The sequence below is a fragment of the Notothenia rossii genome, assembly GCF_949606895.1.
Source record: "Notothenia rossii genome assembly, chromosome: 10".
NCBI lineage: Eukaryota > Metazoa > Chordata > Actinopteri > Perciformes > Nototheniidae > Notothenia > Notothenia rossii.
Genome location: NC_136908.1, coordinates 27,967,506 through 27,981,083, shown reverse-complemented (window position 1 = coordinate 27,981,083; position 13,578 = coordinate 27,967,506). Strand labels below are relative to the sequence as shown.

The 13,578-nt window shown below is 43.1% G+C and overlaps 2 protein-coding genes across 2 annotated transcripts; both read left to right on the top strand.

Moving 5' to 3' along the window:
• Positions 1-3,479: 3,479 nt before the first annotated feature.
• Positions 3,480-5,453, top strand: LOC307021445 (uncharacterized protein). The gene is made up of 4 exons (XM_079653570.1): positions 3,480-3,517; positions 3,605-3,648; positions 3,735-5,298; positions 5,383-5,453. Exons 1-3 carry the CDS (start codon positions 3,495-3,497, stop codon positions 5,285-5,287), a joined length of 1,620 nt encoding a protein of 539 aa, XP_079509696.1. The 5' UTR covers positions 3,480-3,494; the 3' UTR covers positions 5,288-5,298; positions 5,383-5,453.
• A 2,175-nt stretch (positions 5,454-7,628) lies between these two features.
• Positions 7,629-10,136, top strand: LOC307021435 (uncharacterized protein). Its single transcript, XM_079653560.1, has 3 exons — positions 7,629-7,762; positions 7,849-9,982; positions 10,067-10,136. The coding sequence occupies exons 1-2, from the start codon at positions 7,696-7,698 to the stop codon at positions 9,954-9,956; spliced, it is 2,175 nt and encodes a 724-aa protein (XP_079509686.1). The 5' UTR covers positions 7,629-7,695; the 3' UTR covers positions 9,957-9,982; positions 10,067-10,136.
• The last annotated feature ends 3,442 nt before the right edge of the window (positions 10,137-13,578 follow it).

The window sequence follows — 13,578 nt, the reverse complement described above, 5'->3', positions numbered from 1 at the left end:
TAACAGACATTGCTCCAGATAACAAACCGTACATCAAAACATGTAACAACAAACAACTAAACAAAACGTAACGGGGGAGGGGGGGGTGGATGCAAGGATGACTTCCTAAGACAGCTGATTGTGACATACACAGGACATTACATACACAATACATTATACATTACACAGGAGATGCCATATTGACAGGGTTAGATAGGAGAGCTGCGGACAGTGAACCGCAATCCTCCTGTCTCCCCTCAAAATCCCCCAGCAGAGAAGCTGCACGCTCCATGTTCAGTAGGTCCAGATACTCCCTCAGCCATGAGTCCCTAGTAAAGCAGGCTGGTTTGCGTTCCTTCCAGTTTAATAGGATGAGTCTTTTTGTGGCTAAATAGGCCAATGTCCAGAGCCGATCGGTAGTCCTTGCAGGATTGCCATCTGGCTTGAGACCCAGTAGACATGCAATGGGACATGTAGGGAAATTAACTTTTAAAGATTCAGACAATAAGGATATTACTTCTGACCAAAGTTTTTTTACCGCTGGGCATTCCCAGAGTAGGTGCAACAATGTACCTCGCTTGCCACATTCATGCCAGCATAAATCTCTGTGTTTATTGTCCATCTTGGATTTTGTAACAGGGGTGATGTAAGCTCTATTGAGAATTTTGAACTGTATGATCCTGAATCTTACACATTTAGAAGAGAACATAGCTGACTGCCAAATGGAGTTCCATTGCAAAGCAGACAGAGAGATATTCAAGGTATGCTCCCAGGACAGTTGGACAGGAGAATAGGTATTCGGGGCAGCCCTAGATAATAATTTATAAATGTTAGAGACCACACCTGATGATATGATTGCTTTCTTGAGGCGCTGGTCCTCTTCCATACATGAAGCAGGCATGGCTTATTTATTGATGGTCCATCAATCCATTTTTGTGCAAAAATCGGAGAAACTAAATGATAGCATTATGGTAGCCACCGGAGGCTAGCGCAGCTTCCGGTTCCTCTACGCGTCACTCTCACTCCTTATTTGGTAACCTGAATCTCGCAAATCTCGCAAATCTCGCGAGTTGCAGTTAAGCGGAAAATCTGTTGTAAGTTATCAGAAACGGGAGTTAGCTAGCGATTTTAGCTAGTCACTGTCTGTAGATAACCCAACTTTGTGTCCTCTGAGACTGAAGGAGATGTTGCATTGTTTTTGTTGCCTTCGTTGTAGTTTTATGTGTATTTTGGATTTAATTTAGGTTAACTTCCAGTTCCGTTTGCATGCTTTTATTTTGAAGGCGAGATAACGTGTTTGACAGGAAGTTGTGGTGGCATCGGAGACAACTTGACAGATAAAGTAGTGTCTGCTATGTAACGGCAGAGAAAGAGTGTGTGTGTTTGCGTGTGTGGTTAAGTATATGAACGCACACAAAAGTCCGGTTATACAATAATAAAACAACAAGCTGTCTCTCCCAACGTCCACACTCAGTGTAGACGTATTATTTGTAATTCTCCTTATAGGAGTTCTTTGTTTCTTATTAGAGGTTAACAGTTGTATATAATGTAATAAATAGCCTAATAAATGCAAAAAAACTGTAGTTTTTGTCTGATATAACAATAAATACAACTTTATTAGCTATCAAGCTATGAAATATGTTTTGTGGCTCCAGACAAAAATAATTGGGGGAAAAAGGAGCAAAATGGCTCTTTTGGTCAAAAAGGTTGCAGACCCCTGACTTAAAACAACATCTTCAGAAACATTGCAGTTTATGCTTTAAACCATGCTGCTGAATTGATTGTCATATAATGCATATGTTTGTGTATTTCGGGCCTAATGTGTATAGGTCCTGTTAGGCCTGTGTGTAACTGTTAATCCAAAAACCGATTGCAACACTGAGAGAATTAAAAAGTATGCCTCCTTCTATAGAGTAAGAAGGGTGAGCTGGAGGGCCCTGTGGATGGATTTGTCAAAGATATGATGGAGCTGGTGAAGGTGCCCTTACATTCCCTTATATACAGAGCTGATACACAATGTTATTGATCAGATGTCAGTGTCATTCATCAGGAGTCTTCTGACCTCTCTAACTCTTCCACCCGACCCTCTCCTCCAGCCCAGCATCAGTGGCACAGACCTGGAGAAGTTCAGGAAAGCTCTGATGGGTCACTGCGACATCAATGGAGACGGAAAGATCCAGAAGAACGAGCTGCCTCTCTGCATCGGCCTCAAACTCAGCTAACAGACCCCCACAACGTTCACACATTTTTCTTTCTTTCTTCTATCCTTCTTTCCATCTCCCTTGTTTCTATGTACAGTTCTAAATTATTTCATTTTTCAATTTAAACGTTTATCTTTTATTATACTCTTTTACTCCCGTCTAAATCATTACCTCTCCCTCCCTATTTTAGCAGCATCGCCTGAGTTAGTGGCTCTCAGTTGGTGTTTTAAGAATGATGTATCGACATGTTTTATGCTCATATATATATAATATGTTATATATTGCTATAATATTTATATTAAAATATCTAGCAATTGAAATAATGGTAAATGTGGAGCCTTGAGTTGGGACAAAAAAATGGTTTGTTTTCTTTGTAATGTAAAAAATAATGAAACATTGTTTGAATTACATTTTTTGTGAAAGGAGTATCCTGAATGATGGCTAATAAAATAGTTTGTGTCTTTGTCAGCTGTGTCTCTCTTTACGGAAATCATAAGTGTGCTATAAAAAGTGCTTTCAGTCACTGTAGGTGACTTTTATAGTGCCCTATAATCAATGGCTGCTTGGAGGAAAGAAAATGTACAGTAATTGAGTCTTATGTGCTTTGGAAAATTATAAGCAGTGATATAAAATATGTGGTTTTCAATAAGCCAAAACACTTCCAAAATCATTTTCAAATCACAAGCATATTTGTTTTTAAGTAATCATACAGTGGTAAAAGGTCCCATAAGATCTCTCAACTTCAGTGGAAGAGAACAATATCTTATTTGCAGTGGAACATATATATAAATAGAATGTTAAACATATGTTAATATGTATACATATATGTGTTTGATTTTAATACATCTTGTCATTTGATAGTGTTTTAAGATCAAAAGCTTAGACTTTTTAGGTCTTAGTTTCTGGGTCTTACTAATACCTCTGTGGTATTGAAGGAGGACAATTAAATCAAAACCTCAATAAACAAAAACAAAACTAGGATCAAACTATTATCGCCTGTCAGGGGAATTTTGCCTAGAGGCCAGGTAAAGGTTATCATTTGGTTAAACTGACTTTTGAATCAGATCTGCTGACAGAATGAAATGTTGAAATATGTCAAATTAGCTAAAGTGTGAACACCTGCCCAGGTTGCCAGAGGGCGGAGTTCCCAAGCTGATTCCAATGACTTCATCAGTGCGATGATTGTTCAGCTCATGCACCGACACTTTAAAAGGACCACTGTCTTTGCAGCAGTCATGAATCTGAAACAATAGATTATTTCTGTATTTGCTGCACACTGCTTACAGACTGTTTGGTTTCAGTTTTACAACAAAAATGTATTTTGGGTTGTGTGTGAGGTAAGATATTCTTATTTTGGCAGATTTCTTATATTTATTCTACTTAACTGTTTTTGGTTGGCTCATGTTTAATTCCTCTTTTCTTAGAGTTCTTGTCATCTCACTCTTGATTTTTGGGCAGCAAGCAAAGGGTAAGGATTTATGGTTCACAAGCTGCAGTTGAAATGTATAATTTTCCTATAAGGCTGTCTTTTAAAAAATGTGTTCTCCTTTTTAGCACTCAGCTACAGAAGTGGAGGCTCCAGGGGCATTACACCTCACTTTGATTTTTCAAGAAGCCTTAAACCCGCTTCCACTTCCAGTGATGATAGTTCAGCGTGGCCTGAGAGGGTTTTGGGTAGCTATTCACCCTTTCATGCTGACGGGGCTTTATCTGATACTCTGAAGCCAGCTGCTGCACCAAGTGCAGGAGGTTATAGTGGCTCTCATGGTAGGCAAGTAGATGGTTACAGTCCTGAGGGAAGTGTTTCTAGTTACGGGCCAAGCCAACCAATAATTCGTAAACCAAACCAACTACCTCAAGCTAACCCTAGTGCAAAAGGTGTCCTTCCAACCAAAGCTGCCCCGTGGCCTTTGCCCCATAATCCAAACTCTTTTCAGTCTGGTATTGCTTCAAGTTCTGCACTTGTGATGCACTCTGGTCCCTACTCCAAGCCCCAGCAGCCCAAAAACCTTCCAAAGCTCCAGCAGGCCGGCTACAAGCCTCACCAGCCCAAACCTCAGCAGGCCGCCAACCCTTCAAATCCCCTGCAGTCTTGGTACCAGCCCAAACCCCAGCAGACCAAGCCCAACCAGCCTTTCTACTCTTCAAATCCTCAGCAGGCCAAGCCCTACCAGCCTTCACATCCTCAGCAGGCCAAGCCCTACCAGCCTTCACATCCTCAGCAGGCCAAGCCCTACCAGCCTTCACATCCTCAGCAGGCCAAGACCTACCAGCCTTCACATCCCCAGCAGGCCAAGCCCTACCAGCCAGCCTACCCTTTGAATTCCCAGCGTGCTACCAACCCTTCAAGTGCCCTGCAGTCTAGGTACCGGCCGAAACCCCAGCAGCCTTACTACCCTTCAAATCTCCAACAGGCCAAGCCTCAGCAGGCCGAACCCCTGCAAGGGGTGCTCCAAAGTAAAGCTGCCATGTGGGACTTTCGTTCTGAAGGAAGTGTTGCGTCTGGCTCTAATGTGCAGGCCCAGCGGGCTACCAACCCTTCGAATCCCTTGCAGTCTAGGTACCGGCCAAAACCCCAGCAGCGTTCCTACCCGTCAAAACCCCAGCAGGCCAAGCCCTACCAGCGTTCATACCCTCCAAATCCCCAACAGGCCAAGCCTCAGCAGGCCGAACCCCTGCAAGGGGTGCTCCAAAGTAAAGCTGCCATGTGGAACTTTCCTTCTGAAGGGAGTGTTGCTTCTGGCTCTAATGTGCAGGCCAAGCCCTACCAGCCTGCATACCCTTTGAATCCCCAGTGGGCTACCAACCCTTCAAATCCCTTGCAGTCTAGGTACCAGCCAAAACCCCAGCAGCGTTCCTACCCTCCAAATCCCCAACAGGCCAAGCCTCAGCAGGCCGAACCCCTGCAAGGGGTGCTCCAAAGTAAAGCTGGCATGTGGGACTTTACTTCCCAAGGAAGTGTTGCTTCTGGCTCTAAGGTGCAGCCCACTGACTCAAACTCGCACTTGAATGTTGACCAAAGAAGTTTGAGAGAAATTCCAATAACATTCTTGAACCAGCCCAGGTGGCAGCAGCAACTGGTGCCAGTGTTGAACATACATCATTGACCTTCCTAACTGTAAGTTGGTTTAACTTAAAGATTGCTACAATGAAGTAAGGGAAATGCTTTGCAAATGTTATAAATTGTATTTTCTGTTCTCAGGTTCCTGAACTTGCCTGGAAGCCGTCTGAACTGGCATCAACTTTGAATTTAATAAAATACTTGGAAAACACTCTCTTTGGATGTTATTTGAAACTTTACTTGTGTGCTGTGCTGTAGACAGTGCTGCACCCTTACTTCCTGAACATGTCCACAACCACTTGCTTGTTTCCTTTGAACTTCAGGGGCTTGTTTTCCTGGCTAGGTACAATAACATTGTGAACAGCAGCTCACAGTAATGTGTATGCAAATATATGTATTGACCAGCAAGTTTAAAAGACTTGACTAAGAATGTTTTTCACTTAACATTTGAAAGTTTGATGACTTAAAGGCTATGAGAACTTTCAAGGATGAGTGTCCAATATTATTTCAAAGTGTCAGACTCTGTGGTTCCTAATGAGGGTTAATGGACTACACATGACAAACTTGTATCACTTAAAACAACATCTTCAGAAACATTGCAGTTTATGCTTTAAACCATGCTGCTGAATTGATTGTCATATAATGCATATGTTTGTGTATTTCGGGCCTAATGTGTATAGGTCCTGTTAGGCCTGTGTGTAACTGTTAATCAAAAACAGATTGCAACACTGAGAGAATTAAAAAGTATGCCTCCTTCAATAGAGTAAGAAGGGTGAGCTGGAGGGCCCTGTGGATGGATTTGTCAAAGATATGATGGAGCTGGTGAAGGTGCCCTTACATTCCCTTATATACAGAGCTGATACACAATGTTATTGATCAGATGTCAGTGTCATTCATCAGGAGTCTTCTGACCTCTAACTCTTCCACCCGACCCTCTCCTCCAGCCCAGCATCAGTGGCACAGACCTGGAGAAGTTCAGGAAAGCTCTGACGGGTCACTGCAACATCAATGGAGACGGAAAGATCCAGAAGAACGAGCTGGCTCTCTGCCTCGGCCTCAAACTCAGCTAACAGACCCCCACAACGTTCACACATTTTTCTTTCTTTCCTCTATCCTTCTTTCCATCTTCCTTGTCTCTATGTACAGTTCTAAATTATTTCATTTTTCAATTTAAACGTTTATCTTTTATTATACTCTTTTACTCCCGTCTAAATCATTACCTCTCCCTCCCTATTTTAGCAGCATCGCCTGAGTTAGTTAGTGGCTCTCAGTTGGTGTTTTAAGAATGATGTATCTACATGTTTTATGCTCATATATATATAATGTGTTATATATTGCTATAATATTTATATTAAAAATATCTAGCAATTGAAATAATGGTAAATGTGGAGCCTTGAGTTGGGACAAAAAATTGTTTGTTTTCTTTGTAATGTAAAAAATAATGAAACATTGTTTGAATTAAATTTTTTGTGAAACGAGTATCCTGAATGATGGCTAATAAAATAGTTTGTGTCTTTGTCAGCTGTGTCTCTCTTTACGGAAATCATAAATGTGCTATAAAAAGTGCTTTCAGTCACTGCAGGTGACTTTTATAGTGCCCTATAATCAATGGATGCTTGGAGGAAAGAAAATTTACAGTAATTGAGTCTTATGTGCTTTGGAAAATTATAAGCAGTGATATAAAATATGTGGTTTTCAATAAGCCAAAACACTTCCAAAATCATTTTCAAATCACAAGCATATTTGTTTTTAAGTAATCATACAGTTGTAAAAGGTCCCATAAGATCTCTCAACTTCAGTGGAAGAGAACAATATCTTATTTGCAGTGGAACATATATATAAATTGAATCTTAAACATATGTTAATATGTATACATATATGTCTTTGATTTTAATACATCTTGTCATTTCACAGTGTTTTAAGATCAAAAGCTTAGACTTTTTAGGTCTTAGTTTCTGGGTCTTACTAATACCTCTGTGGTATTGAAGGAGGAAAATTAAATCAAAACCTCAATAAACAAAAACAAAACTACGATCAAACTATTATCGCCTGTCAGGGGAATTTTGCCTAGCGGCCAGGTAAAGGTTATCATTTGGTTAAACTGACTTTTGAATCAGATCTGCTGACAGAATGAAATGTTGAAATATGTCAAATTAGCTAAAGTGTGAACACCTGCCCAGGTTGCCAGAGGGCGGAGTTCCCAAGCTGATTCCAATGACTTCATCAGTGCGATGATTGGTCAGCTCATGCACCGACACTTTAAAAGGACCACTGTCTTTGCAGCAGTCATGAATCTGAAACAATAGATTCTTTTTGTATTTGCTGCACACTGCTTACAGACTGTTTGGTTTCAGTTTTACAACAAAAATGTATTTTGGGTTGTGTGTGAGGTAAGATATTCTTATTTTGGCAGATTTCTTATATTTATTCTACTTAACTGTTTTTGGTTGGCTCATGTTTAATTCCTCTTTTCTTAGAGTTCTTGTCATCTCACTCTTGATTTTTGGGCAGCAAGCAAAGGGTAAGGATTTATGGTTCACAAGCTGCAGTTGAAATTTATAATTTTCCTATAAGGCTGTCTTTTAAAAAATGTGTTCTCCTTTTTAGCACTCAGCTACAGAAGTGGAGGCTCCAGTGGCATTACACCATACTTTGATTATTCAAGAAGCCTTAATGCTGATACTCTGAAGCCAGCTGCTGCACCAAGTGCAGGAGGTTATAGTGGCTCTCATGGCAGGCAAGTAGATGGTTACAGTCCTGAGGGAAGTGTTTCTAGTTACGGGCCAAGCCAACCAATAATTCGTAAACCAAACCAACTACCTCAAGCTAACCCTATTGCAAAAGGTATCCTTCCAACCAAAGCAAAGGCTTTCCCTTTGCCCCATAATCCAACCTCTTTTCAGTCTGTTATTGCTTCAAGTTCTGCACTTGTGATGCACTCTGGTCCCTACTCCAAGCCCCAGCAGCCCAAAAACCTTCCAAAGCCCCAGCAGGCCGGCTACAAGCCTCACCAGCCCAAACCTCAGCAGGCCGCCAACCCTTCAAATCCCCTGCAATCTTGGTACCGACCCAAACCTCAGCAGGCTGAAAATCCTTCAATTCCTCAGCAGTCTAGGTACCAGCCCAAACCCCATCAGACCAAGCCCAACCAGCCTTCAAATCCTCAGCAGGCCAAGCCCTACCAGCCTTCATACCCTTCAAATCCTCAGCAGGCCAAGCCCTACCAGCCAGCCTACCCTTCGAATCCCCAACGGGCCAAGCCTCAGCAGGCCGAACCCCTGCAAGGGGTGCTCCAAAGTAAAGCTGGCATGTGGGATTTTCCTTCCCAAGGAAGTGTTGCTTCTGTCTCTAATGTGCAGGCCAAGCCCTACCAGCCAGCATACCCTTTGTATCCCCAGCGGGCTACCAACCCTTCAAGTCCCCTGCAGTCTAGGTACCAGCCCAAACCCCAGCATCTTGCCTACCCTTCAAATCCTCAGCAGGCCAAGCCCTACCGGCCTTCCTACCCTTCGAATCCCCAGCAGGCCAAGCCCTACCAGCCCGCCTACCCTTCAAACCCTCAGCAGCCCAAACCTCAGCAGGCCAAAGCCCTGCAAGGGGTGCTCCAAAGTAAAGCTGGCATGTGGGACTTTACTTCCCAAGGAAGTGTTGCTTCTGTCTCTAATGTGCAGGCCAAGCCCTACCAGCCAGCATACCCTTTGTATCCCCAGCGGGCTACCAACCCTTCAAGTCCCCTGCAGTCTAGGTACCAGCCCAAACCCCAGCATCTTGCCTACCCTTCAAATCCTCAGCAGGCCAAGCCCTACCGGCCTTCCTACCCTTCGAATCCCCAGCAGGCCAAGCCCTACCAGCCCGCCTACCCTTCAAACCCTCAGCAGCCCAAACCTCAGCAGGCCAAAGCCCTGCAAGGGGTGCTCCAAAGTAAAGCTGGCATGTGGGATTTTCCTTCCCAAGGAAGTGTTGCTTCTGTCTCTAATGTGCAGGCCAAGCCCTACCAGCCAGCATACCCTTTGTATCCCCAGCGGGCTACCAACCCTTCAAGTCCCCTGCAGTCTAGGTACCAGCCCAAACCCCAGCATCTTGCCTACCCTTCAAATCCTCCGCAGGCCAAGCCCTACCGGCCTTCCTACCCTTCGAATCCCCAGCAGGCCAAGCCCTACCAGCCCGCCTACCCTTCAAACCCTCAGCAGCCCAAACCTCAGCAGGCCAAAGCCCTGCAAGGGGTGCTCCAAAGTAAAGCTGGCATGTGGGACTTTACTTCCCAAGGAAGTGTTGCTTCTGTCTCTAATGTGCAGGCCAAGCCCTACCAGCCAGCATACCCTTTGTATCCCCAGCGGGCTACCAACCCTTCAAGTCCCCTGCAGTCTAGGTACCAGCCCAAACCCCAGCATCTTGCCTACCCTTCAAATCCTCCGCAGGCCAAGCCCTACCGGCCTTCCTACCCTTCGAATCCCCAGCAGGCCAAGCCCTACCAGCCCGCCTACCCTTCAAACCCTCAGCAGCCCAAACCTCAGCAGGCCAAAGCCCTGCAAGGGGTGCTCCAAAGTAAAGCTGGCATGTGGGATTTTCCTTCCCAAGGAAGTGTTGCTTCTCGCTCTAATGTGCAGCCCACCGACTCAAACTCGCACTTGAATGTTGACCCAAGAAGTTTGAGAGAAATTCCAATGCCATTCCCGAACCAGCCCAGGTGGCAACAGCAACTGGTGCCAGTATAGAACAGAGATCATTGACCTTCCTAACTGTAAGTTGGTTTAACTTAAAGATTGCTACAATGAAGTAAGAGAAATGCTTTGCAAATGTTCTAAATTGTATTTTCTGTTCTCAGGTTCCTGAACTTGCCTGGAAGCAATCTGAACTGGCATCAACATGAATTTAATAAATTACTTGGAACACACTCTCTTTGGATGTTGTTTGAAACTTTACTTGTGTGCTGTGGACAGTGCTGCACCCTTACTTCCTGAACCAACTCATATGACCAAATGGGCCGATTGTTCAGGCCCTTATTACGACCAGATATGTTTTTTGTTCAAGCGCTTAATATGTCCTATAATTACGTTTTAAAGTTTTCGCCCTCTAGTGCTACCTTTGAATGCAAATGTTACAGATGGTTGTTTCTTCACCAATAACCCTCTCTGTAAAATCCTAAATTGTAGGATAGTTTGGCCATTAAAACGCTTTTTGATTAGATTTCTAGCGATAAATGTATATTGTACTTTTAGAATCCACATCCAGTCGATATGTAGGATCTATAGTTTGATATTACGAAGATGATTTGAGGTATGCGGCAGCCTCCATGTAAAGTTACGGGTTGAAAACAGTATTTCCGGTCTCGCCGTTTTCATGATGAAGCCAATTATCAAATGATTTAACAGTGATATCTGCAGTGCTCATCCACTAAAAAACATCAGTTTATCCTAATTATACGACATTTATTGGTTTAATTGTGTACGATGCTTTTGTGTTTTTCTCATAGGTTTTTCTCTTTTGATTCTCAGAGACACCTTTGTTTTTTCAGAGGTTTTGATAGGCTAAAACATTGATTGTTTTAGCCGCAATGCATTTCGGGATATGATGTCAAATAATTAAAATATATATATACTTTATTCAGAGTGTTCTTGCTTTTCTCTTTGAAAGTCATCACATAACGGCATTGTAATACACGTTTCGGCTGCATTAAATATTACATATCTGCCGTAGATAATTTATAGAGCCCTGATCAGAAGACCTTTTGACAAACTGTAAGAAATGCCACCAAAACTGAATGTGACGTGGATCATAAATATATTGGCAATTAAACAACATCTTCCATTTCTTTTCAAACAATACATCTCCTTGCAGTACAGGCCTGGTTCCAGAAAAAAAATGACTCGGGGTGCATCTGAGATTAGAGAGGGTGCAATGGTAAAGTGCTATTTTTACAAGTGTTGAGTGGACCTAACACCCTCTAGGGCAGAGGTCTTTAACAGGGGGTCCGCGGAGGTACTGCAGGGGGGTCGCGAAATGTTTGGTTGATTAGACAATTTTTTTTTTTCTTTAAAAAAAAAAAAAGTTTTCCAAACATTTTTTTTACCACAAATTGAAATGTCTTTAAATGCACATTAACATGAATCCAACGTATTGTAGCAAATGGAGAAATCGAGGCAGAAGACGTTATCTTCTGCTCCACAAGCTTTCTCCGCCAGATCGTCAAGTATCAGCCGTATCTCGCGTCTCCCCTCCGGTACACAGCACCGTAGTGTGGAGTTGCATTAGGTAACGCGAGATACGGCTGATACTTGCGCATTAGTTTCTGTTATGGATCAGTAACAACAGTCCTGCCAGTAACGTTACTATATTATCAATACTACTTTAGTTATAGCCTGATATATGATTGCTAACTTTACAATGTTGTGATGTGACTGACGTTAGCTAACATTCTGTAGCTAACGCCGGTCACTCACCAAGACAGCTGCCCTGTTCTCCACTGGTTCTCCTCACACCAAAGCTCCATTTCTCGCTGATGGCCGTTATTTCTTCTAATCCTTGGCTGCTCCTGCTCTCTTGGACGCCTAGCAGGCTCATAATTATAATCACATGCATTTGAATATATATTTTCAACCTCTTCTGTGTCAAAACTGGCATTGTGATCCATGCTTATTCATACGTTAGACCGGCCGCTCTCCCCCATGTCACACGCGGGAGGTCACGTGCGGAGGCTTTTTTATGTGGAAGTGAAAATGTCTTACCAAAACGACGCCAGATGTCACTGTAGTGTATATTTCTGTATATATTTTGGAAAATCTAGTGTATTCATCATTTTCCTACACATTTATTCACTGGTGTCTCTAACCTGCAAGTTACTTTTTAAAGTTAAAACTTGAATCTGTGAATTATTTTAATAGCTCTGTGTTGTGTTCAAGATGTATGTTTATAAATGGCAGTGGCACGGCCACCCTGTACCTTGCACATGTTTAAAATAAAAACATGAATATATTAACCTGTGTATTATTTGAATAGCTTAGTATTGAATGTACAATAACAGAGTAGCTATGTTTAAACACGGGGCTAAGCCCCGTTTAATATAAAACACAATTGTATGCCATAAATATAGTAGGGGGGTCCCTGCTCCAGCTCTCCATCAGTTTGGGGGTCCCTGGCCTGAAAAACGTTGAAGACCCCTGCTCTAGGGAGTTCCTCACCTCCTCTAGGGGGGTCCGGGGGCATGCTCCTCCGGGAAGATTATTTTTTAAATATTGAAGTTAAAAGCATTAATCTGGTGCATTTTGAGAGCAACATTAACTTGATTCATGCCTTCCCAGTCCCTTGTCACGTAGCCTAGGGGTTCCCAACCTTTTTTCCCAAGGGCCTCCCCAAATGACTCCTGTTGGAAGTTGAGCCCCCGCAACAATGGTAATTAAAGTTGGTTATTGGAGTCAGGATTAATTCATTTGGATTCCCGCTGTATGAAGAAATTAAAGGACGGCGCAAGTGGAAACAATTCACAAAGGGATTAAACTGTTTAAAACACATGCTCAAAGTAAGCCGGATTTTGCCGATGTGTTTATGTGGATTCAAAAGTCGTAAATAATCTACAAAATGGAGGAGATCGGAGCAACTAGAGGCTTCTCAATTCTCAAATGTCCCCTCCTCGACTCTTTTCCTCGACTCCTATCCTCGATACTTAGTCCCGCCCACAGGAGATGCGAGAGGAGGACTGAGGAGGGGAACCGAGGAGAGAGGAGGAGAAGCAGCAGGCTGTTAGAGAAATGAAAACTCCTCTCCTCTGAGCGGTCATTTTAAAGAGACGTCCATTAATGATGACAGGAGGCACAGCAGCACTCTGGCCGTTTCTCAATCTCGAGGATTCTGGCTTCCAAGCCAATATTTCAAGGATGCTACGTCATCGAGTGCTGCCGAAGGACTGTTCCAATCTCCAGCATACTTGGAATTCCACCGAGGCTGTATCCTTGGTTTGGGGGAAATTTCGAGGCTGCAACATGGGTAGACTTTGCGTCCTTAAAATCCCCACAATGCTTTGCGCACGGACCAATTTCAAAAACCCATGCGGAGAATTGCTGAACCGATGCAGCCAGTGGCGATTCTAGAGATTTATACATGGGGTGGCAGAGGGGTGGCAGGCATATATTGTAGGGTGGCAATTTTTTTAGGAAGCCCACCTTACTTTGTACTTTATATGCACCCATATACAACAGTTTTTTCAACACCCAAGTGTGATAAATTCAATATTTGGTCTACATACATGAGCATTCCACTTTTTAGTACATTAAAACAGTGTTTCCCTTGGGATTATTGTAGCAGCAGAAATGTTGCTCATCCCAAGCAAGCCTTCTGGGGGGG